At 41.8% G+C, this 25,870-nt stretch overlaps 1 protein-coding gene across 1 annotated transcript; it reads left to right on the forward strand.

Annotated features, from left to right (window-relative positions):
• The first annotated feature begins 1,423 nt into the window (after positions 1 to 1,423).
• LOC135544079 (claudin-3-like) lies at positions 1,424 to 25,870 on the forward strand. Its single transcript, XM_064971448.1, has 2 exons — positions 1,424 to 2,475; positions 23,312 to 25,870. Exons 1-2 carry the CDS (start codon positions 1,988 to 1,990, stop codon positions 23,967 to 23,969), a joined length of 1,146 nt encoding a protein of 381 aa, XP_064827520.1. The 5' UTR covers positions 1,424 to 1,987; the 3' UTR covers positions 23,970 to 25,870.

Below are 25,870 nucleotides of genomic sequence, written 5' to 3' on the forward strand. Positions count from 1 at the left end.
TTCCATCAGGTTATCAACCACATAACAAGCCCTGCCTCCCTTCCATCAGGTTATCAACCACATAACAAGCCCTGCCTCCCTTCCATCAGGTTATCAACCACATAACAAGCCCTGCCTCCCTTCCATCAGGTTATCAACCACATAACAAGCCCTGCCTCCCTTCCATCAGGTTATCAACCACATAACAAGCCCTGCCTCCCTTCCATCAGGTTATCAACCACATAACAAGCCCTGCCTCCCTTCCATCAGGTTATCAACCACATAACAAGCCCTGCCTCCCTTCCATCAGGTTATCAACCACATAACAAGCCCTGCCTCCCTATCCATCAGGTTATCAACCACATAACAAGCCCTGCCTCCCTTCCATCAGGTTATCAACCACATAACAAGCCCTGCCTCCCTTCCATCAGGTTATCAACCACATAACAAGCCCTGCCTCCCTTCCATCAGGTTATCAACCACATAACAAGCCCTGCCTCCTTCCATCAGGTTATCAACCACATAACAAGCCCTGCCTCCCTTCCAGCAGGTTATCAACCACATAACAAGCCCTGCCTCCCATCCAGCAGGTTACCTATCAACCACATAACAAGCCCTGCCTCCCTTCCAGCAGGTTACCTATCAACCACATAACAAGCCCTGCCTCCCTTCCAGCAGGTTACCTATCAACCACATAACAAGCCCTGCCTCCTTCCAGCAGGTTACCTATCAACCACATAACAAGCCCTGCCTCCCTTCCAGCAGGTTACCTATCAACCACATAACAAGCCCTGCCTCCCTTCCAGCAGGTTACCTATCAACCACATAACAAGCCCTGCCTCCCTTCCAGCAGGTTACCTATCAACCACATAACAAGCCCTGCCTCCCTTCCAGCAGGTTACCTATCAACCACATAACAAGCCCTGCCTCCCTTCCAGCAGGTTACCTATCAACCACATAACAAGCCCTGCCTCCCTTCCAGCAGGTTATCAACCACATAACAAGCCCTGCCTCCCTTCCATCAGGTTATCAACCACATAACAAGCCCTGCCTCCCATCCATCAGGTTATCAACCACATAACAAGCCCTGCCTCCCTTCCAGCAGGTTATCAACCACATAACAAACCTTCCAGCAGGTTATCAACCACATAACAAGCCCTGCCTCCCTTCCAGCAGGTTACCTATCAACCACATAACAAGCCCTGCCTCTGCTACTTATTACCTATTAACACCAATAAAAACCACAGAGGACAGTGCTACTATGGGCTAAAGGCTAACCCATAAATACTACTCCCTTTTACGAGGAAACACACACACACACACACACTCACACACACACACCCTCGCTGTAAAAATGGCCGGTGTCCAGGCCACACCTGATTGGCTGCCCCTGGCGTATGATGTCATTGCTTCAGTGGGTCTGACCATGCTGCAATAAAATATATAAAGATAAGACTGAACAACATCTCAACTGCAGAGAAAACAGGATATCTGTACCTGAGAAAATGCAGACAGAGATACACACACAGAGAACGCACTGTGAGAAGCTTCGATTCCTGGATACGTAGACAAGGGAGAGGTGATCTGCTAGAGGACTGAAGGAGAAAAGAAGATAAGGAGAGAAGAAGAGAGGAGAGAAGAAGAGAAGAGAAGGAGAGAAAAGGACTGAAGACAGGAGAGAAGAAGAGAGTGTGTGAGGGGTGAAAGAATGTGAGAAATAGTTACAACCAAGACGTGTGAGGGAGATATAAAAGGAAGAAGTTGGAGATACATAAGACCAAGAAAAAGAGGGAAATAATGAGGGAGGGAGTGAGAGTCTGAGATAGTGAATGACAAGAGCAAAATAAAGAGACTGTGAAAGAGTCAGAGCTGAAAAGTGAGGGTCTGAGAGAAGAGTAAGGAAAGTGATCAAGACGTCTGTGGAGTGAGTGACAGAGAACAAAGGCAAGTGAGAGAAAGAGGAGTGCCACCCTAATCCTCAGTGGGACTCAGCCAGTAGTGTGGTGCGATGGCGTCGTTTGCTCTGGAGCTAGTGGGTGTGATCCTGTCAGTGCTGGGCTGGATACTGAGCATAGTGAGCTGTGCTTTGCCCATGTGGAGGGTCACAGCTTTCATCGGAGCCAACATCGTCACAGCACAGGTCTACTGGGAAGGGTTATGGATGAGCTGTGTGTTCCAGAGCACGGGACAGATGCAGTGTAAGGTATACGACTCCATGCTGGCCTTGCCCCAGGACCTGCAGGCTGCCAGGGCTCTTACCGTGGTCACCATCATCCTGGGGGTCATAGCCCTGCTCGTGGCTACCATTGGGGCTAAGTGCACCAACTGCATCGAGGAGGAGGGGGTGAAGGCCAAGGTGATGGTGTCTGCCGGAGTGGCCTTTATCCTGGCTTCGCTGACCCAGATAGTGCCTGTGTCCTGGTCGGCTCACACCATCATCCAGGTGTTCTACAACCCCATCATCCCCTCAGCACAGAAGATGGAGATCGGGGCGGCGCTGTACCTGGGCTGGGCCGCAGCCGCGCTGCTGCTGGTGGGGGGGGCTATCCTCTGCTGCAGCTGCCCTCCCCAGGAGGACAAACCCATTACGAGGTACTCAATCCCCCCCCAGAGCCGGATGGTGTATTCCACAACTCCACGGTCTGCAGCCCCCAGCTCGTACAACAGGAGAGACTACGTGTGAGAAAGGGGCGGCGGGGGTTGGTATTTGTGGGATTCTTATGTTAGAATATAAGGGATTGTTTCAACTGTTTGTTTAAATATAGCAGGAGAATGGGCAAATTCTTTAACTCCTTCTTCCCTTCATGGAAAGGGAGATGTCTTGAGCTTAAGACGGTTTGAGGTGACCTGAACTCTGAATCAAGTTTACTCTTATTCCTCTGAAACCGAAAAAAAAGCCCTAATACACTAATCAAAACAAAATTGTTTGTTGTTTTAGACTGTCTGGTTTACTTTCAGTTGTCAGAGACTCAGTTGTCAGGGACTCAGTTGTCATGGACTCAGTTGTCATGGACTCAGTTGTCATGGACTCAGTTGCCAGGGGCTCTATTGTTTATTTTAAGTGTTGTTCTGTCCATGAGCTGCTCTTGTCTATTGATGTTCTGTATTATGTCATGTTTTGTGTGGACTTCAGGAAGAGTAGCTGCTTCAGCCAGAGCTATGGGGATCCTAATAAAATACAAAATACTCATCAAAACTGAGTACTACTATAGGCCACACTGATCTTATTAACTAGAGTTATTGTAGATTTGCAATATACTTTATCTTGTCAATACAGGTGATTAAATAATAGATCATGTGATTTAAAAAAATGTTACGGCTTGCTGGACCACAACCAACTTGACATAAAGCCAGCGGTGTAATTAAATAAAAAATACTTTAAAGTACTACTTAAGAAGTTTTTGGGGATATCTGTACTTAACTTTACTATTTATATTTTTGAGAACTTTTATTTTTACTTCACTACATTCCTAAAGAAAATAATGTACTTTTTACTCCATACATTTTCCCTGACACCCAAAAAACTCATTTTGAATGCTTAGCAGGACAGAAATGATCCAATTCAGGCACTTATCAAGAGAACATCCCTGGACATCTCTACTGCTTCTGATCTGGCGACTCACTTAACAAAAATGCTTTGTTTCTGAATTATGTCTGTGTGTTGGATATGCCCCCGGCTATCTGTAAATTTAAAAAACACAAACTATTGTGCCATCTGGTTTGCTTAATATAAGGAATTTGAAATTATTTTTGCTTTTACTTTTACTTTTGATACTTAAGTAAATTTTTAAAATTACATTTACTTTTGATACTTAAGAATATTTTAAACCAAATACTTTTAGACTTTTACTCAAGTAGTATTTTACTTGGTGACTTTCACTTTTACTTGAGTCATTTTCTATTAAGGTATCTTTACTTTTACTCAAGTATGACATTTGGGTACATTTTCCACCACTGCCTAAAGCTGAACTAAATGTTTTTTAAATTTTGGGGAACTTTTTTAGTGTGCTATTCTTACTTTGAATGGTTTGAATCACTCCATATGTGTATGTTTCCAAATGTTATGTGAAATATGTCAAACAAAAGTTTCAGGCTTTGTACTGTTGTCAGAAGAAGAGGTAGGACGGCACACAGCTGGTATTGCATTTGAACTGTTGTCTAAAAACCATAGAGGGAGGAAGAGAAAGGGGAAATTGATTATGCATCAGAGTCCAATCCGTTCAGCAGACGTTTCAACAATGCACAATATGTACAGTAAGACTAGGACATTATATACATATATTTTATAAGATACATAAACAACAAAAATAGACTGCAGGGTTGCTGGGGCAACCAAACAGTCAGGTCAACAAGGTGGCACAGTAGCAGTAAACTACAGAATACAAAGAGCATTGACAGCAGTGACATTGTGATGTTTGAGAGTAGGGGAGGAGGGAGACTTCATGGTCATATAAAATGTTATAGCTTATCTTCTCACCATAGAGTGAACCTGTATAAAAAAAAACTACTCAGATGAAGTTTGGACTTTGATATCATATCTGTTTTTATTGTTGCAGTATGTCATCCATTTACTGACAGACAATCTGGGATCTTTTGAAATGAATAAGCTTTCCATGGGACGTGTAACTCCTGTACTGTAAATGATTGACCTCTGTTTGCCTGGAAATATTGTGTTTACAGTTTGATGATTCATACAAAACAGGTGTTTTACTCTGTTCAGTAAAATATATGTTTTTTGCATTATTTTGAAATTGAATATATGATGCTTTAATGTTCCCCAATAATAAAATAGCTCAAACTAATATGAAGTATTTCAACATGTCAGCTGGATGTGGAAGTACAGTCTCTTTCACCTGTATGTTTAGTTTTACTGATTGTGAAATAGAGGGAGCTGCGGTAAAAGGTCGTGTGTGTGTGTGTGTGTGTGTGTGTGTGTGTGTGTGTGTGTGTGTGTGTGTGTGTGTGTGTGTGTGTGTGTGTGTGTGTGTGTGTGTGTGTGTGTGTGTGTGTGTGTGTGTGTGTGTGTGTGTGTGTGTTTGTGTTTCTGAGTGAGGTAAAGACTTGACAGGAAGGATCTACCATTCAGAGTAAACAACAGTCACAGGAGGAAAGGCTGCAGAGAAGCCAAGTAAACTCTTTACCAGAGTTTCAGTTTCACCCATGTGTGACAGAAAGAAGACATTCACATTAAATTACAGCATTTGACATTTCAGGCAAATACCATTTGTATGACATATTGGTATGAGCTGGGTTTAAAGAAGAGGGTGGGTGAGGGGTTAGACAAGATGGTGAAGTGGGATTAGAGCAAGAGAGGTGGGTTTAGAGAAAAGGGTGAGGTGGGTTTAGAGAAGAGGATGAGGTGGGGTTAGAGAAGAGGGTGAGGTGGGGTTAGAGAAGAGGGTGTGGTGGGGTTAGAGAAGAGGGTGAGGTGGGGTTAGAGAAGAAGTGGGGTGGGTGGGGTTTAGAGAAAGAAGTGGGTGTAAGGTGGGGTTAGAGAAGAGGGTGAGGTGGGGTTAGAGAAGAGGGTGAGGTGGGGTTAGAGAAGAGGGTGAAGTGGGTTTAGAGAAGAAGGTAAGGTGGGGTTAGAGAAGAGGGTGAAGTGGGTTTAGAGAAGAGAACAGGGTAAGGTGGGGTTAGAGAAGAGAGTGAGGTGGGGTTAGACAAGAGAAATGCACATACAAGGACATTTTGATGATCTTTTTACTTACCTATTCTATCACTGTCATGCATTGTTTTTTTCTGACAACATATCTAAACAGTTTCGGTGGAAAGCAGACTAAAATACCCGTCAGTGGTTCAATAACCATGGTGGTGCGTTTACACACAATAGATAGGAAGAAAATACCATAAAAAGTGGAAGTGTGAGGAAAGTATTCACACAGATCACACACACACACACACACACACACACACACACACACACACACACACACACACACACACACACACACACACACACACACACACACACACACACACACACACACACACACACACACACACACACACACACACACACACAGGCACGGACACTCCATAATCACAGTGACTCAGCTGGTCTGGCTGGCTCAGGGATAGAGACAGGCTGGCAAAGATACTGACTGAATGGCTGACTGGCTGACTGACTGACTGACTGGTTGATTGACTACTGCTGCTTCCCTATTTGAATAGTTAAATAGTTCCTTATGGTCTGACCTGAGAGGTGTGGAGGCACATGGTTTAGTGGAGAGGCCTGGAGAGGTGCTGCCGCAGGTGAATATTAACATCACTAAACTACTTCACTTCACCAATCAGGTAGTCATTGAAAAGTTGTTTTCCATAACCTGGATAGGTAGGGGCACAGCACACCTAAGGTTGGAAAGGTATTACACAAGTTACACATTTAACATTTTAACATGTACAAAGTCTCCGCTGCCTACTGTGTGTCCATGCATTGGGCTGCATCTGTCCTACTCCACTGCTCAGCAGCACGATGCCTGACGGAATGAAACTTGCCCTGCTCCTGTTCGTGTTAAACAGTATCCTGGTGTTGACATATCAGTTGTCTGAAGTCTAGTGTAGTAACAATGGGACCCTTGATGTCCTTCCAGGGGGCAGCAGCTCAAAACATTGGGCAAGATTGCGTGTGAGGTCCTCTATGATGAACTTGGCCTTGTCCCTTGCCTGTTTATCATAGAGGCCCTGAAGCGCCCTGCACTACAGCCTGCAGAGCTTGGATCAGAGGTTCACAGTCCGCCTGAGGATTCCCTTATTAGCCACTGACAACCCCCCGTACCAGGCCAGGAAACAGAAGGTCAGCACATTCTGTATGGCCGGTGTAGTAGTTTAAGAGTATCCTGGTGTTGACAGTCAGTTGTCTCAGTCTGGTGTAGTAGTTAAACAGTATCCTGGTGTTGACAGTCAGTTGTCTCAGTCTGGTGTAGTAGTTAAACAGTATCCTGGTGTTGACAGTCAGTTGTCTCAGTCTGGTGTAGTAGTTAAACAGTATCCTGGTGTTGACAGTCAGTTGTCTCAGTCTGGTGTAGTAGTTAAACAGTATCCTGGTGTTGACAGTCAGTTGTCTCAGTCTGGTGTAGTAGTTAAACAGTATCCTGGTGTTGACATATAGTTGTCTCAGTCTGGTGTAGTAGTTGGACAGTATCCTGGTGTTGACAGTCAGTTGTCTCAGTCTGGTGTAGTAGTTAAACAGTATCCTGGTGTTGACAGTCAGTTGTCTCAGTCTGGTGTAGTAGTTAAACAGTATCCTGGTGTTGACAGTCAGTTGTCTCAGTCTGGTGTAGTAGTTGGACAGTATCCTGGTGTTGACAGTCAGTTGTCTCAGTCTGGTGTAGTAGTTGGACAGTATCCTTGTGTTGACAGTCAGTTGTCTCAGTCTGGTGTAGTAGTTAAACAGTATCCTGGTGTTGACAGTCAATTGTCTCAGTCTGGTGTAGTAGTTAAACAGTATCCTGGTGTTGACATATAGTTGTCTCAGTCTGGTGTAGTAGTTGGACAGTATCCTGGTGTTGACAGTCAGTTGTCTCAGTCTGGTGTAGTAGTTAAACAGTATCCTGGTGTTGACATTCAGTTGTCTCAGTCTGGTGTAGTAGTTGGACAGTATCCTGGTGTTGACAGTCAGTTGTCTCAGTCTGGTGTAGTAGTTGGACAGTATCCTGGTGTTGACAGTCAGTTGTCTCAGTCTGGTGTAGTAGTTGGACAGTATCCTGGTGTTGACATTCAGTTGTCTCAGTCTGGTGTAGTAGTTGGACAGTATCCTGGTGTTGACATTCAGTTGTCTCAGTCTGGTGTAGTAGTTAAACAGTATCCTGGTGTTGACAGTCAGTTGTCTCAGTCTGGTGTAGTAGTTAAACAGTATCCTGGTGTTGACAGTCAGTTGTCTCAGTCTGGTGTAGTAGTTAAACAGTATCCTGGTGTTGACAGTCAGTTGTCTCAGTTTGGTGTAGTAGTTGGACAGTGCCCTGATGTTGATAGTCAGTTGTCTCAGTCTGGTGTAGTAGTTAAACAGTATCCTGGTGTTGACAGTCAGTTGTCTCAGTCTGGTGTAGTAGTTGGACAGTATCCTGGTGTTGACAGTCAGTTGTCTCAGTCTGGTGTAGTAGTTGGACAGTATCCTGGTGTTGACATATAGTTGTCTCAGTCTGGTGTAGTAGTTGGACAGTATCCTGGTGTTGACATATAGTTGTCTCAGTCTGGTGTAGTAGTTGGACAGTATCCTGGTGTTGACATATAGTTGTCTCAGTCTGGTGTAGTAGTTGGACAGTATCCTGGTGTTGACAGTCAGTTGTCTCAGTCTGGTGTAGTAGTTGGACAGTATCCTGGTGTTGACATATAGTTGTCTCAGTCTGGTGTAGTAGTTGGACAGTATCCTGGTGTTGACATATAGTTGTCTCAGTCTGGTGTAGTAGTTGGACAGTATCCTGGTGTTGACATATAGTTGTCTCAGTCTGGTGTAGTAGTTGGACAGTATCCTGGTGTTGACATATAGTTGTCTCAGTCTGGTGTAGTAGTTGGACAGTATCCTGGTGTTGACAGTCAGTTGTCTCAGTCTGGTGTAGTAGTTGGACAGTACCCTGATGTTGATAGTCAGTTGTCTCAGTCTGGTGTAGTAGTTAAACAGTACCCTGATGTTGATAGTCAGTTGTCTCAGTCTGGTGTAGTAGTTGGACAGTATCCTGGTGTTGACATATAGTTGTCGCAGTCTGCACAGAAGGTTTAGTCATTGTTGGCATGTTTTGTTGATGTTCTGATTGTTGCCATTAAAAGAGAGTCCCTGTCGCCATCCATGGTCAATTTAAGAAAAGGAGGATTTTAGCTAGCTAGCTAGCCACTGGAGGACAACGACACAATGAGATGCAACAATTCTAGTTTTTTTCTGTCGATGATGTTTTGCTTCTGATGTGATGTGATTGGCAAAGCTAATTGTTCTATCTGTGTGATTGGTGTGCACCAAATCCAAACTAGCTTCCCTTGAGACTTTTTTATGGTGCGCCAGGACCAATCACAGCTGAGCTCACCCAGTTAAGCTCAATGGTGGTTGGCTATTATTTTATAGAACAATTTATCAAGGGAGGCCAAATGCTCACTTGCTTCCCTTGCTTGCAATGCTACTGGCGGTAACAATGTCATACTCTTTTTGACCAGACACCACCAGATAGATAAGCTACACATACTGAGACAGAGGAGCATTGTTTCTTTCGCTCTGATACTTTCTCCGGTGAGATGCATTCAACCTCTTGCAAATTGAAGGACATTTGTGAAACAAGGAGCGACAAAAGCTACATTATGTTTTGTATGTTTTTCTTTCTTTTCTTGGTAGTTTTTTTGGGGAAGCTTGGCCAGGCTGCCCTTGGCACTCATGAATATGAACCACTGGACACTGGAAGATGTTTCTGAGTAACAGAGTGAGGGCTTTTCCTAGGTGCTTTGTTTAGTTTTTTTGTGGGACTGAAAAACATTTCTGGAACGTAAAATAAATGTTATTAACAGATTCCCTTGCATTTAAAATAATGGTTCTGTTCTCGAACACTATTGATCACTTTCATTCCTGGTTCTGATTCTGTTCCTCTTTTTTTATGACACATCCACACTTTTCACAGTAGTTGGACAAAATCCAATATAATGTTTGTTTTTTAACAACAACAACAATAAATAAATAAATGTAAAATGTAATTATATCGCCATGATTTGCAAATAAATTCATTAAAAATCCTACAATGTGATTTTCTGATTTTTTTTTCTCATTTTGTGTGGCATAGTTGAAGTGTACCTATGATGAAAATTACAGGCCTCTCTCATCTTTTTAAGTGAGAGAACTTGCACAATTGGTGGCTGACTAAATACTTGTTTGCCCCATTGGAGTTTGTAATTGACTAAAGTAAAAGTAGCCCTCGTAATAAACTACTCAGGTAAGAGTAAAAAAATATTAGATCAGAAAACTACTTAAGCACTAGTTAGAATTGTAGTTTGGTCATTTTTTTACACCTTATGGTAAACTGTGAGAGAACAAAAATTACAACTTTCTGTAATTGATTTGACATTAATTTATTATTTAAACTTTTACTGCAGTGGGCTAAATCAAGGTCACAAAGAGTGTTTCTAGGAAGTCTTAAACAAATATATTTTGAAACTAAAATATACACCTCACACACATGGTTATGGGCTTCCAAAAAAGAAGACACTTGTACCATGCCAGATATAGAGTTACATTTTAATTAGTTTGCATTGCAATATTACACTTTATATAGAGCACAGAAGACATAAATATAACAAAACTGTTTAATTAACATAGAAACACTGGATTTTCAGCGTGTTTATTTAATTAATATAGATTAATTATGAAGAATATTAATAACATTTGTTGTGTCTTTGGCTATGCCGGATTAAGTGATATGACATGTCATTCTATAAAATCCTTTCTCTGTAATTAATATTACCTGAATGAGCTAATCATGTAAATGTAATTAACTAGAAAGTTGGGGCACCACAAAATAGTGTTTATAGAGCAGTTATCTTCCGAATAAACTCTTAAAGACCTAGTAATATTTTACATCAATAGCAGTCAATATTAATCATCACCTTATTTCAGTCTCATCGGAAAGTTGTAAATTCTTTGTTATCTTCACGAACCCTGGCTAACAAGTTGAATCAGCAATACAAAATTGGGTTTAATTATTTATTTACTAAATACCTAACTAATCACAAAGAATTACATATACACAGAATGCAAATGATGTCGTAAAGAAAACGTCCCTGGTGGACGGAGCCGACATGACGGCTGGTTACACAAAGGAAAGGGGGTTGGGTTTGAGTGAAAGAGCCGGAAGACTTAAGGAACAGAGGGGAAAAGCTATCCTATCGTAAATACAGTATGTTGTGCATTCTAAATTACCGCCAATTTGGAAAAGTAAAAGGCAATAAATATTTACTCTGAGCTGAGCTTTGGTAGGTTGGTCGTAGATGCTGGCCGTGTTGGCCAACAGAGATCTTCCTGTCCTCGGAAGAATGTCTCTGTAGTATCTTCGTTGTGTGTTAGAATGGGTACGTCGTCCGTCCTTTCCTAGCCAACATCTACAGCTGCTGTTGCTAACTCAACGGCTAGGAGGTATCACATCTGTAGTCTCTACTTTCCGGCTACCCGGATAAAGCACAAAATAAACTTCAGTTAGTGCTAAATACGGCAGCTAGAATCCTGACTAGAACACAAAAATTTGATCATATTACTCCAGTGCTAGCCTCCCTACACTGGCTTCCTGTCAAGGCAAGGGCTGATTTCAAGGTTTTACTGCTAACCTACAAAGCATTACATGGGCTTGCTCCTACCTATCTCTCTGATTTGGTCCTGCTGTACATACCTACACGTACGCTACGGTCACAAGACGCAGGCCTCCTAATTGTCCCTAGAAATTCTAAGCAAACAGCTGGAGGCAGGGCTTTCTCCTATAGAGCTCCATTTTTATGGAATGGTCTGCCTACCCATGTGAGAGACGCAAACTCGGTCTCAACCTTTAAGTCTTTACTGAAGACTCATCTCTTCAGTGGGTCATATGATTGAGTGTAGTCTGGCCCAGGAGTGTGAAGGTAAACGGAAAGGCTCTGGAGCAACGAACCGCCCTTGCTGTCTCTGCCTGGCCGGTTCCCCTCTTTCCACTGTGATTCTCTGCCTCTAACCCTATTACAGGGGCTGAGTCACTGGCTTACTAGGGCCCTCGCCAACAGCCAATGAAATTGCAGGGCGCCAAATATAAATCAACAGAAATCTCATAAATCAAATTTCTCAAACATACAAGTATTAGGCACCATTTTAAAGATAAGATTCTCGTTAATCCAGCCACAGTGTCTGATTTAAAACATGCTTTACAGTTAAAGCTCCACAAACGATTATGTTAGGTCACCACCAACTCAAAGAAAAACCCAGCCATTTTTCCAGCCAAAGAGAAGAGTCACAAAAAGCACAAAAGAGAAAAAATTAATCACTAACCTTTGATGATCTTCATCAGATGACACTCATAGGACTTCATGTTACACAATACATGTATGTTTTGTTCGGTAAAGTTCATATTTATATCCCAAAATCTTATTTAACATTGGCGTGTTATGTTCATTAGTGATATTGTGATATTGTAGAGAGCCACATGAATTCACAGAAATACTCTATTATAAATGTTGATGAAAATTAAAGTGTTATGCATGGAACTTTAGATACACTTTTCCTTAACTTCTTAGGGCTGCAGGGGCAGTATTGAGTGGCTTGGATGAAAGGTGCCCAGAGTAAACTGTCTGCTCCTCAGTCCCAGTTGCTAGTATATGCATAGTATTATTAGTATTGGATAGAAAACACTCTGACGTTTCTAAAACTGTTTGAACGATGTCTGTGAGTATAACAGAACTCATATGCCAGGCAAAAACCTGAGAAGAAATCCAAAGAGGAAGTGAGAAATCTGAGGTTGGTCGATTTTCAACCCAGCCCCTATTGAATTCACAGTGGGATATGGATGAAGTTGCACTTCTTAGGGCTTCCGCTAGATGTCAACCGTCTTTAGAAACTTGAATGAGGCTTCTACTGTGTTGTGGAGCTGAATGAGAGCTGAATAAGCCAGGTGTCTGGCTTGGAGCCAAGGGCTGGTCACCCACAATTCACATGATAGCAACCTGCGTTCCATGACAACGATAGACAGCTGTCCCTGATTGAGAACCATACACGGCCAAAACATAGAAATAAAGAAATATTAAAAAAAAAAACATAGAATGCCCACCCCACATCACACTCTTACCTAAACAAATAGAGAAATAAAACAGCTCTCTAAGGTCAGGGCATGACATCAGGTTCACGTTTTTTGGCCTGGTGGTAGATCGGTCAACATGCCCTTGAGCAGGACATTAACCCTGGATGCTTCTGTGTGTCGCTCTGAATGGGAATCTGTTGGAGGACTGGTATGATGTAGTTATTGAGCGGCTTCACTGCAAGTACATTGTATGTTTTGAATATTCAATAAATAAAAATAAATAAAATAAAGATTTTTTTTTTAAAGCCATGAGGTCGAAGGAATTGTCGGAAGAGCTCCGAGACAGGATTGTGTCGAGACAGATCTGGAGAAGGGTACCAAAACATTTCTGCAAAGTTGAAGGTCCCCAAGAACAAGTGGCCTCCATCATTCTTAAATGGAAGAAGTTTGGAGCCACCAAGACTATTCCTAGAGCTGGCCGCCCGGCCAAACTGAGTAATCGGGGGTGAATGGCCTTGGTCAGGGAGGTGTCCAAGAAGCCGATGGTCACTCTGACAGAGCTCTAAAGTTCCTCTGTGGAGATGTGAGAAACTTCCAGAAGGAAAACCATCTTTGCAGCACTCCACCAATCAGGCCTTTATGGTCGAGTGGCCAGACGGAAGTCACTCCTTAGTAAAAGGCACATGACATCCCGCCTAGAGATTTTTGAAAGGCACCTAAAGACTCTCAGACCATGAGAAACAAGATTCTCTGGTCTAAATGCCAAGCGTCACGTCTGGAGGAAACCCGGCACCATCCCTACATTAAAGCATGGTGGTGGCAGCATCATGCTGTGGGGATGTTTTTCAACGGCAGGGACTGAGAGACTAGTCAGCATCGAGGTAAAGATGAACAGAGCAAACAGAGAGATCCTTGATTTTAAAAAACCTGCTCCAGAAAGCTCAGGACCTCAGACTGGGGTGAAGTTTCACCTTCCAACAGGACAACAACCCTAAGCAAACAGCCAAGACAATACAGGAATGGCTTCGGGACAAGTCTGTGAATGTTCTTGAGTAGACCAGACAGAGCTCGGACTTGAACACGATCGAACATCTCTGGAGAGACCTGAAAATAGCTATGCAGCAAATCTCCCCATCCAACCTGAAAGAGCTTGAGAGGATCTGCAGAGAAGAATGTGAGAAACTCCCCAAATACAGGTGTGCTAAGCTTGTAGCGTTATACCCATGAAGACTCAAGGATGTAATCGCTGCCAAAGGTGCTTCAACAAAGTACTGAGTAAAGCGTCTGAATACTTATGTAAATTATATGTTTCAGTTTAAATTTGTAATAAATTAGGGGAAAAAAATAAACTGTTTTTGCTGCGTCATTATGGGATATTGTGTGTAGATTAATGAGGAAAATAAATAAATGTTATCAATTTTAGAATAAGGCTGTAACGTAACAAAATGTGTAAAAGGTCAAGGGGTCTGAATCCTTTCTGAAGGGCACTGTAGAACAATGTGGATGGCAAATGGGTTCAAGTTTACGTATTTAGCAAAGATACGTCTACATTTTGTTATTTTGTTTCTGTAAGCCATTTAACAAACTATAACAGAATAACATTGGAATTGGAATTGATTCCAAGGCAATACATAGAAGACCGTAAATACACAACCTGAAGCAACCACATATTTCACCATGGAGCACGTTCTGATTGGCCAGTGAGGGGCCATAGATCACGTTCTGATTGGCCAGTGAGGGGCCATGGATCACGTTCTGATTGGCCAGTAAGGGGCCATGCCTCAGCAGAATGTTGTGGAAATTCAGTTCTGAGAGAGACTTGGTCATCTCTTCAAACAATCATCTTTATTTAATATTGATTCATTATTGCAATAATGAAGCCGTTAATCCAACAGTCTTGACTGTCGGACCGAGTGCTTGAATCATACAGAGAATTCCGGGTCTTTATATAACAAACCTAAAAATTCTTCAACCGTGGCTGGCTTCACCCTTCTCATGCAGACTAAGGGCCATCATAAGCCACTCTGGGTTCATCTCCTGGTCACCTGCCTCTGGTGTTATTATTAACCCCACCTTGTCTTAGTTTCCCAGAGATCAGGACAATTAGGAAAACTGAGGCCTCTGTTCTGCTCCTCCAGGCTCTAAACATACACCACATCTTGTCTATGGAATGCAGGCTCAATCAGACCGGAGACATATGTCGGGCTAATTCAGGTAGTATGTACATGTACCGTTCAAAAGTTTGGGGTCACTTAGAAATGTCCTCGTTTTTGAAAGAAAAACACATTTTTTGTCTGTTAAAATAACATCAAATTGATCAGAAATACAGTGTAGACATTGTTAATGTTGTAAATGGCTATTGTAGCTGGAAACGGCAGATTTTTTATGGAATATCTACATAGGCATACAGAGGCCCATTATCAGCAACCATCACTCCTGTGTTCCAATGGCACGTTGTGTTGGCTAATCCAAGTTTATCATTTTAAAAGGCTAACTGATCATTAGAAAACCCTTTTGCAATTATGTTAGTACAGCTGAAAACGGTTGTTCTGATTAAAGAAGCAATAAAACTGTTATTCTTTAGACTAGTTGAGTTTCTGAAGCATCAGCATTTGGGTTTACTTTTATTGGCCAGTCTGAGATATGGCTTTTTCTTTACACATGAAAACATCATCACAACATGTGACAGGCCTTCATTCACCATCCTCAACACAATACAAATACGTACCCACTTTAATTCAACGCTATTCATCTGCTTTAGTGCTTCACTGACAGCTAAGGCCAAAACAGCAAATTGAGTTAAATGAACATTAGTTATTGACAGTTGAAGTGTGAGTGACATTTTTCATGGTATTTCTAATGTGTCACTCGGTATATGGAGGAAGCTGTAGACTGTAAGTTCATAACCGATACTGAGATGAGTACATGGTTTGTATGCTAAGGGTGTCTGGTCTCTCTCTCTCTCTCTCTCTCTCTCTCTCTCTCTCTCTCTCTGGTCATATTTACTCACAGGGCAGTTTTTCAGGTTTTCAGGGATCTGGGAATGTTTTCCCGCATAATCATTCTGTTATAGGAACTGACACAGACACCTGCTGGCTTTTTGGGCTGGCGCTAAGGAGGCGTAGGTGTCAAACACGTTATTTAGCAATTTTGTCAGGTTAAAACTGGGGCATTAACCAATACTGAGATGAGTACATGGTTTGTATGCTAAGGGTGTCTGGGGGTTCTCTCTCTCTCTCTCTCTCTCTCCCTCTCCCTCTCCCTCTCTCCCCCTCTCTCTCTCTCTCTCTCTCTCTCTCTCTCTCTCTCTCTCTCTCTCTCTGGCGCTAAGGAGGCGTAAGTGTCAAACACGTTATTTAGCAATTTTGTCAGGTTAAAACTGGGGCATTTTCCAACCCCATATGCCAGGTTTGGTTTTTGACCTGTGGCAAAATTTGAAGTGTGTCCTTAAAAACAAGAGCAAAAGTGACAATTTCAAGCAGCACTAATGGGAAGTTTTAAGACCCACAAAAAGAAGCTCTTAAAATGGTAACGCAGTTGATAATGGCACAGTGAAGCATGAAGCACAGTTCCCATGGAAGGAGAGATGTGCCATTTGTGCATATAAATCTCAATTGGTTTCCCCCAATTTTGTTAAATTTGATTAAAAACCAAGCATAGAAACAGCAAAAATGATTTGACACACCCCCAAACCTATAACGCTTTTGTCAGCACTAAAATGTACTGTTGTGTTAGGTTTGCTAAAAAAAGAGCCCTGAGTGTATCTGCCCAGCCTGATCACTAGAAATAGACTTTGATTTCAGGAAAGGTCCTGAGAACAGCGATATATGCCTTCCTTGGCGCTCACGCGTTTGTTGTCACATTTTGAAGGGAAACCACAAGATCTCGTTGATCTGCCTTGGTGTGTGTGTTTGTTTCTATGTGAAGTCATAAAGTTTGTAGGTAGTCACAGTAAATCTTATAGGTAGTCACAGTAAAGCTTATAGGTAGTCACAGTAAATCTTATAGGTAGTCACAGTAAAGTCTATAGGTAGTCACAGTAAAGCCTATAGGTAGTCACAGTAAAGCCTATAGGTAGTCACAGTAAAGCCTATAGGTAGTCACAGTAAAGCCTATAGGTAGTCACAGTAAAGCGTATAGGTAGTTTATAGGTAGTCACAGTAGTCACAGTAAAGCTTATAGGTAGTCACAGTAAAGGTAGTCACAGTATAGGTAGTCACAGTAAAGCTGTATAGGTAGTCACAGTAAAGCCTATAGGTAGTCACAGTAAAGCCTATAGGTAGTCACAGTAAAGCCTATAGGTAGTCACAGTAAAGCCTATAGGTAGTATAAAGGTAGTCACAGTAAAGCCTATAGGTAGTCACAGTAAAGCCTATAGGTAGTCACAGTAAAGCCTATAGGTAGTCACAGTAAAGCTTATAGGTAGTCACAGTAAAGCCTATAGGTAGTCACAGTAAAGCGTATAGGTAGTCACAGTAAAGCTTATAGGTAGTCACAGTAAAGTCTATAGGTAGTCACAGTAAAGCTTATGGGTAGTATATAGGTAGTCACAGTAAAGCTTATAGGTAGTCACAGTAAAGCTTATAGGTAGTCACAGTAAAGCTTATAGGTATCCACAGTAAAGCTTATAGGTAGTCACAGTAAAGCTTATAGGTAGTCACAGTAAAGCTTATAGGTAGTCACAGTAAAGCTTATAGGTAGTCACAGTAAAGTCTATAGGTAGTCACAGTAAAGCTTATGGGTAGTCACAGTAAAGCCTATAGGTAGTCACAGTAAAGCCTATAGGTAGTCACAGTAAAGCTTATAGGTAGTCACAGTAAAGCCTATAGGTAGTCACAGTAAAGCTTATAGGTAGTCACAGTAAAGCCTATAGGTAGTCACAGTAAAGCCTATAGGTAGTCACAGTAAAGCCTATAGGTAGTCACAGTAAAGCCTATAGGTAGTCACAGTAAAGCTTATAGGTAGTCACAGTAAAGCCTATAGGTAGTCACAGTAAAGCCTATAGGTAGTCACAGTAAAGCCTATAGGTAGTCACAGTAAAGCCTATAGGTAGTCACAGTAAAGCCTATAGGTAGTCACAGTAAAGTCTATAGGTAGTCACAGTAAAGTCTATAGGTAGTCACAGTAAAGCCTATAGGTAGTCACAGTAAAGCCTATAGGTAGTCACAGTAAAGCCTATAGGTAGTCACAGTAAAGCCTATAGGTAGTCACAGTAAAGCCTATAGGTAGTCACAGTAAAGCCTATAGGTAGTCACAGTAAAGCTTATAGGTAGTCACAGTAAAGCCTATAGGTATTCACAGTAAAGCTTATAGGTAGTCACAGTAAAGCCTATAGGTAGTCACAGTAAAGTCTATTGGTACTCACAGTAAAGCCTATAGGTACTCACAGTAAAGCCTATAGGTAGTCACAGTAAAGCTTATAGGTAGTCACAGTAAAGCCTATAGGTAGTCACAGTAAAGCTTATAGGTAGTCACAGTAAAGCCTATAGGTAGTCACAGTAAAGCCTATAGGTAGTCACAGTAAAGCTTATAGGTACTCACAGTAAAGCCTATAGGTAGTCACAGTAAAGCTTATAGGTAGTCACAGTAAAGCCTATAGGTAGTCACAGTAAAGCTTATAGGTAGTCACAGTAAAGCCTATAGGTAGTCACAGTAAAGCCTATAGGTAGTCACAGTAAAGCCTATAGGTAGTCACAGTAAAGCCTATAGGTAGTCACAGTAAAGCTTATAGGTAGTCACAGTAAAGCCTATAGGTAGTCACAGTAAAGCTTATAGGTAGTCACAGTAAAGCCTATAGGTAGTCACAGTAAAGCTTATGGGTAGTCACAGTAAAGCTTATAGGTAGTCACAGTAAAGCCTATAGGTAGTCACAGTAAAGCTTATAGGTAGTCACAGTAAAGCTTATAGGTAGTCACAGTAAAGCCTATAGGTAGTCACAGTAAAGCTTATAGGTAGTCACAGTAAAGCCTATAGGTAGTCACAGTAAAGCCTATAGGTAGTCACAGTAAAGTAAGGTAGTCACAGTAAAGCCTATAGGTAGTCACAGTAAAGTGTATAGGTAGTCACAGTAAAGCCTATAGGTAGTCACAGTAAAGCTTATAGGTAGTCACAGTAAAGCTTATAGGTAGTCACAGTAAAGCCTATAGGTAGTCACAGTAAAGCCTATAGGTAGTCACAGTAAAGCTTATAGGTAGTCACAGTAAAGCCTATAGGTAGTCACAGTAAAGCCTATAGGTAGTCACAGTAAAGCTTATAGGTAGTCACAGTAAAGCTTATAGGTAGTCACAGTAAAGCTTATAGGTAGTCACAGTAAAGTGTATAGGTAGTCACAGTAACGCCTATAGGTAGTCACAGTAAAGCTTATAGGTAGTCACAGTAAAGTGTATAGGTAGTCACAGTAAAGTCTATAGGTAGTCACAGTAAAGCCTATAGGTAGTCACAGTAAAGCCTATAGGTAGTCACAGTAAAGCTTATAGGTAGTCACAGTAAAGCTTATAGGTAGTCACAGTAAAGCTTATAGGTAGTCACAGTAAAGTGTATAGGTAGTCACAGTAAAGCCTATAGGTAGTCACAGTAAAGCCTATAGGTAGTCACAGTAAAGCCTATAGGTAGTCACAGTAAAGCCTATAGGTAGTCACAGTAAAGCTTATAGGTAGTCACAGTAAAGCTTATAGGTAGTCACAGTAAAGCTTATAGGTAGTCACAGTAAACCCTATAGGTAGTCACAGTAAAGCTTATAGGTAGTCACAGTAAAGCCTATAGGTAGTCACAGTAAAGCTTATAGGTAGTCACAGTAAAGCCTATAGGTAGTCACAGTAAAGTTTATAGGTAGTCACAGTAAAGCCTATAGGTAGTCACAGTAAAGCCTATAGGTAGTCACAGTAAAGCCTATAGGTAGTCACAGTAAAGCTTATAGGTACTCACAGTAAAGCTTATAGGTACTCACAGTAAAGCTTATAGGTACTCACAGTAAAGCTTATAGGTAGTCACAGTAAAGCTTATAGGTAGTCACAGTAAAGCCTATAGGTACTCACAGTAAAGCTTATAGGTACTCACAGTAAAGCTTATAGGTACTCACAGTAAAGCTTATAGGTACTCACAGTAAAGCTTATAGGTAGTCACAGTAAAGCCTATAGGTAGTCACAGTAAAGCCTATAGGTAGTCACAGTAAAGCTTATAGGTACTCACAGTAAAGCTTATAGGTACTCACAGTAAAGCTTATAGGTACTCACAGTAAAGCTTATAGGTAGTCACAGTAAAGCTTATAGGTAGTCACACTTATAGGTAAGTAAAGCTTATAGGTACTCACAGTAAAGCTTATAGGTACTCACAGTAAAGCTTATAGGTAGTCACAGTAAAGCTTATAGGTAGTCACAGTAAAGCTTATAGGTACTCACAGTAAAGCTTATAGGTACTCACAGTAAAGCTTATAGGTACTCACAGTAAAGCTTATAGGTACTCACAGTAAAGCTTATAGGTAGTCACAGTAAAGCCTATAGGTAGTCACAGTAAAGCCTATAGGTAGTCACAGTAAAGCTTATAGGTAGTCACAGTAAAGCTTATAGGTAGTCACAGTAAAGCTTATAGGTAGTCACAGTAAAGCCTATAGGTAAAGTAAAGCTTATAGGTAGTCACAGTAAAGTCTATAGGTAGTCACAGTAAAGCTTATAGGTAGTCACAGTAAAGCTTATAGGTAGTCACAGTAAAGCTTATAGGTAGTCACAGTAAAGCCTATAGGTAGTCACAGTAAAGCTTATAGGTAGTCACAGTAAAGCCTATAGGTAGTCACAGTAAAGCCTATAGGTAGTCACAGTAAAGCTTATAGGTAGTCACAGTAAAGCTTATAGGTAGTCACAGTAAAGCTTATAGGTAGTCACAGTAAAGTGTATAGGTAGTCACAGTAAAGTCTATAGGTAGTCACAGTAAAGCTTATAGGTAGTCACAGTAAAGTGTATAGGTAGTCACAGTAAAGTCTATAGGTAGTCACAGTAAAGCCTATAGGTAGTCACAGTAAAGCCTATAGGTAGTCACAGTAAAGCTTATAGGTAGTCACAGTAAAGCTTATAGGTAGTCACAGTAAAGCTTATAGGTAGTCACAGTAAAGTGTATAGGTAGTCACAGTAAAGCCTATAGGTAGTCACAGTAAAGCCTATAGGTAGTCACAGTAAAGCCTATAGGTAGTCACAGTAAAGCCTATAGGTAGTCACAGTAAAGCTTATAGGTAGTCACAGTAAAGCTTATAGGTAGTCACAGTAAAGCTTATAGGTAGTCACAGTAAAGCCTATAGGTAGTCACAGTAAAGCTTATAGGTAGTCACAGTAAAGCCTATAGGTAGTCACAGTAAAGTTTATAGGTAGTCACAGTAAAGCCTATAGGTAGTCACAGTAAAGCCTATAGGTAGTCACAGTAAAGCCTATAGGTAGTCACAGTAAAGCTTATAGGTAGTCACAGTAAAGCTTATAGGTATCACAGTAAAGCTATAGGTAGTCACAGTAAAGCCTATAGGTACTCACAGTAAAGCTTATAGGTACTCACAGTAAAGCTTATAGGTAGTCACAGTAAAGCCTATAGGTAGTCACAGTAAAGCTTATAGGTAGTCACTCACAGTAAAGTAAAGTCACAGTAAATAGGTAGTCACAGTAAAGCTTATAGGTAAAGTAAAGCTTATAGGTATCACAGTAAAGCTTATAGGTACTCACAGTAAAGCTTATAGGTAGTCACAGTAAAGCTTATAGGTAGTCACAGTAAAGTCACTATAGGTAGTCACAGTAAAGCTTATAGGTAGTCACAGTAAAGCTTATAGGTAGTCACAGTAAACAGGTAAAGTAAAGCTTATAGGTTATAGGTACTCACAGTAAAGTAAAGTCACCTTATAGGTAGTCACAGTAAAGCCTATAGGTAGTCACAGTAAAGCTTATAGGTAGTCACAGTAAAAAGTACTCACAGTAAAGCTTATAGGTAGTCACAGTAAAGCTTATAGGTAGTCACAGTAAAGCCTATAGGTAGTCACAGTAAAGCCTATAGGTAGTCACAGGTAGGTCACAGTAAAGCTTATAGGTACTCACAGTAAAAAGCTTATAGGTACTCACAGTAAAGCTTATAGGTAGTCACAGTAAAGCTTAAGGCTTATAGGTAGTCACAGTAAAGCTTATAGGTACTCACAGTAAAGCTTATAGGTACTCACAGGTAGTCACAGTAAAGCCTATAGGTACTCACAGTAAAGCTTATAGGTAGTCACAGTAAAGCTTATAGGTAGTCACAGTAAAGCTTATAGGTAGTCACAGTAAAGCTTATAGGTAGTCACAGTAAAGCTTATAGGTAAAGTAAAGCTTATAGGTACTCACAGTAAAGTTATAGGTAGTCACAGTAAGGTATAGGTAGTCAGTAAAGCTTATAGGTAGTCACAGTAAAGCCTATAGGTAGTCACTATAGGTAGTAAAGCTTATAGGTAGTCACAGTAAAGCTTATAGGTACTCACAGTAAAGCTTATAGGTACTCACAGTAAAGCTTATAGGTACTCACAGTAAAGCTTATAGGTAGTCACAGTAAAGTCACAGTAAATATAGGTAGTCACAGTAAAGCCTATAGGTAGTCACAGTAAAGCTTATAGGTACTCACAGTAAAGCTTATAGGTACTCACAGTAAAGCTTATAGGTACTCACAGTAAAGCTTATAGGTAGTCACAGTAAAGCTTATAGGTAGTCACGGTAAAGCTTATAGGTAGTCACGGTAAAGCTTATAGGTAGTCACAGTAAAGCCTATAGGTAGTCACAGGCCCAACCACTCAGTGAGGACAACAGACTCTGTAGAACATATCACTATGAGCTACTTTTACCCTCTCTGGCTTACCTACGGGGGGGGGTTGACTGGCCTATTGTTTGTTGTCAAACCAACCAAATTTGTTTCCTGTCCATATGTCTTTGTGAAACGTTCAAACCATTAGGATGACACCAGCTGTACCAGCCATTACCTCTAAGGTACAGAGTACATCCAGTCAGAGGACATGATTTAGCGCACTTGTTTCGAACATTTAGAGGGTATTTGTTCTTCAGAAAGGCATGAAAAATAGAGAGCAGGTAAGGCCTGGGTAATTGTCAATGCGCTGTCTGTCCCTATGTTACTGGAACAAATAGTCAAGAGGGAGTCAGATTACAGGTGAAACTCTCCCCTCTGGCTCCCTCCCTCCTCTCATCGCTCCTTCCTCTTCTCCCTTCTCCTCCTCCGCTATGGGCAGGTGTTGTTTTTGTGAAGAGCATTCAGCAACCTGTTCTGCCACCCTGTGACATCATCACCAGGGGACTCCTCCCTCCATCCTTACCTGCCTCCACTAGACTATAAAAGATCTCAGTTTCCGTGGCAGCATCACTTAGCTACATCACACCCGCCACACACTGAGAGACAGAGAGAGAAGGGAGTGGTCATACACAGGGCCATCAACAGGAAGAAAACAGAACACAAAGAACATAGGACAAAGTGCTGGACTGAATCCTCTGTTCATTCTTTGTGCTGAATTCTGGAATTTCAGGAGGTTCTAGAATTCCTTAATTTAGTCATATCCTCATTTCTCCAGGTAGATCAGGTGTATAAGAGAGACGCCCCCAGGAAGCCAGCATGTCGATGGGCTTGGAGATTGTGGGCATCGCCCTGGGAGTCATAGGATTCATCCTGGGCATTGTGGTCTGTGCTTTGCCCATGTGGAAGGTTACAGCCTTCATCGGAGCCAACATCATTACAGCCCAGACCATCTGGGAAGGGTTATGGATGAACTGTGTGACCCAGAGCACGGGACAGATGCAGTGTAAGATCTATGACTCCATGCTGGCCTTACCTCAGGACCTTCAGGCTGCCAGAGCCATGACTGTCATCGCCATTGTCCTGGGGATTCTAGGGGTGATGGTCTCCATCGTCGGAGCCAAGTGCACCAACTGCATCGATGACGAATCCTCCAAAGCTAAAGTCATGATCATCTCCGGAATCTTCTTCATCCTGGCCGGTATCCTCGTCCTCATCCCTGTCTCCTGGTCAGCCAACACCATCATCCGAGACTTCTACAACCCCCTTTTGGTCGAGGCCCAGAGGAGGGAGCTGGGAGCCTCACTCTACATCGGCTGGGGGTCGGCGGCCCTGCTCCTTATTGGAGGAGCCATGCTGTGCTGCTCCTGCCCCCCCAGGGAGGAGAAGAGGTACAAGCCCCCCCGCATGGCCTACTCCGCCCCTCGCAGCGTGAGTGGAGGCGCAGCGGGATACGACAAGAAAGACTATGTCTGAGAGGGATTTCACCTGCATGATTGAATGAGGGGAGAAAAGATAGAGGGGAGAAGAATGATAGAGTGATAGAGGAGAAGTAGACAGACAGACAGACAGACAGACAGACAGACAGACAGACAGACAGACAGACAGACAGACAGACAGACAGACAGACAGACAGACAGACAGACAGACAGACAGACAGACAGACAGATAGACAGACAGACAGACAGACAGACAGACAGACAGACAGACAGATAGACAGATAGACAGATAGACAGATAGACAGATAGATAGATAGATAGATAGACAGATAGATAGATAGATAGATAGATAGATAGATAGATAGATAGATAGATAGATAGATAGATAGGAAAAACTAGGAGACAACTCCTACTGAAAAGACTCCGATATGAAGGGATGTGAGTTTTAATGTTACTGCTTAGCTTTTCCTCCACTTGAGTGTCTCTGTTCAGCGTCATTGTTCAGCTTTATATGAAGTGTGGTAGAGGCTTGTGTGAAGTGTGGTAGAGGCTGTCAGACCCAGATGCAGTACATACAATCCCAAAGGGGTAGGTTGACTACTGGTAATGACTGGTTTTATGAAATAGTTTCAATTCTCGTTGTTATTCACTCATTTCAAACTTCAGATGATAAACCAGAGCCCTTTTGTTTCAGCAAACCGTACAGTTGAAGGGTCTTGGTTTTCAAGGACTTGGGAGAACTGCTTCAGTTACACAGCATGCGGGCTCATATTTCTACTGCAGTATGGAGGTCCCTATTGCGTGTGTAGTTTACTGTTGGCGAGGTGGGATTTTCTTTCACTGAAACGTTCAGTTAAAAAGTTTCACTGTGTCTCATTAACACAGACCAGGAAGGACCAGCACTGTTTTTACATAGATTAGGCAATGAGTTTCAGTATGTGTGTGTGTGTGTGTGTGTGTGTGTGTGTGTGTGTGTGTGTGTGTGCGTGCGTGTGTGTGTGTGCGCACATCTTTTGCATGTATTTGGTTGTGAGAGATTCTGCCTCAGGTCATGATATCATAGATTCCTTCCTTTTCACACTTCCACTCTATTTAGGCATTTCCCTGTGTGTGTGTGTGTGTGTGTGTGTGTGTGTGTGTGTGTGTGTGTGTGTGTGTGTGTGTGTGTGTGTGTGTGTGTGTGTGTGTGTGTGTGTGTGTGTGTGTGTGTGTGTGTGTGTGCGCACATCTGTGGGCGTTTGTGTGTGGTGAAATAATATTTGTTTAGTAAAAAATCAATACAAATAATTAACAGCTTTTTAATGCTGAAAATGCTTTTTGAATGAGACTATGTAGAGACTAATTATAGTTAGGAGAGTGATGGTAAACCATTGTCTGAGATGATGTATGGAGTCAGTCAGTCTCCTGTTTAACAAGGCAACTGTAAGAACTGTTTGGTGAGCAGGGAGTAGTACTGTGTGTGTGTGTGTGTGTGTGTGTGTGTGTGTGTGTGTGTGTGTGTGTGTGTGTGTGTGTGTGTGTGTGTGTGTGTGTGTGTGTGTGTGTGTGTGTGTGTGTGTGTGTGTGTGTGTGTGTGTGTGTGCGTGTGTGTGCGTACGTGGATTTGTACATAGAGGGTGAGAGACTACCTAATAAAAGGCATGTGTGTCTAAGGTCTTCATTTTCAATTGCAGGCAAGCAGTCAGGTTTACCTCGAAACGCCCATATAACCACAATGGACAGCTTCAGTTGTTCATTTGAAATAAGTCAGCCATTTTAGTTTTTTACAATGACTAGTTTCAATACTTCTTGTTTGATGGAATGTGTATCTTGTAAATTGTCTTTATATACGTATATGTTAAGACAACAATGCTTGAATGATGTCGTGTTTTACAATGGTCTGCTTGTCTCTGCATATTCAGCTGTCCTTTACTATGCTTCAATAAATGTGAAAATGTA

Source organism: Oncorhynchus masou, chromosome 8 (genome assembly GCF_036934945.1).
Source record: "Oncorhynchus masou masou isolate Uvic2021 chromosome 8, UVic_Omas_1.1, whole genome shotgun sequence".
NCBI lineage: Eukaryota > Metazoa > Chordata > Actinopteri > Salmoniformes > Salmonidae > Oncorhynchus > Oncorhynchus masou.

Excerpts from the sequence above, each read along its gene's own strand:
- LOC135544079 (XM_064971448.1), top strand. The coding sequence starts at position 1,988 with ATGGCGTCGTTTGCTCTGGAGCTAGTGGGTGTGATCCTGTCAGTGCTG. Across the intron at positions 2,476-23,311 it reads AAGATGGAGATCGGGGCGGC|CATGTCGATGGGCTTGGAGA; the intron begins GCTGTACCTGGG and ends CCAGGAAGCCAG.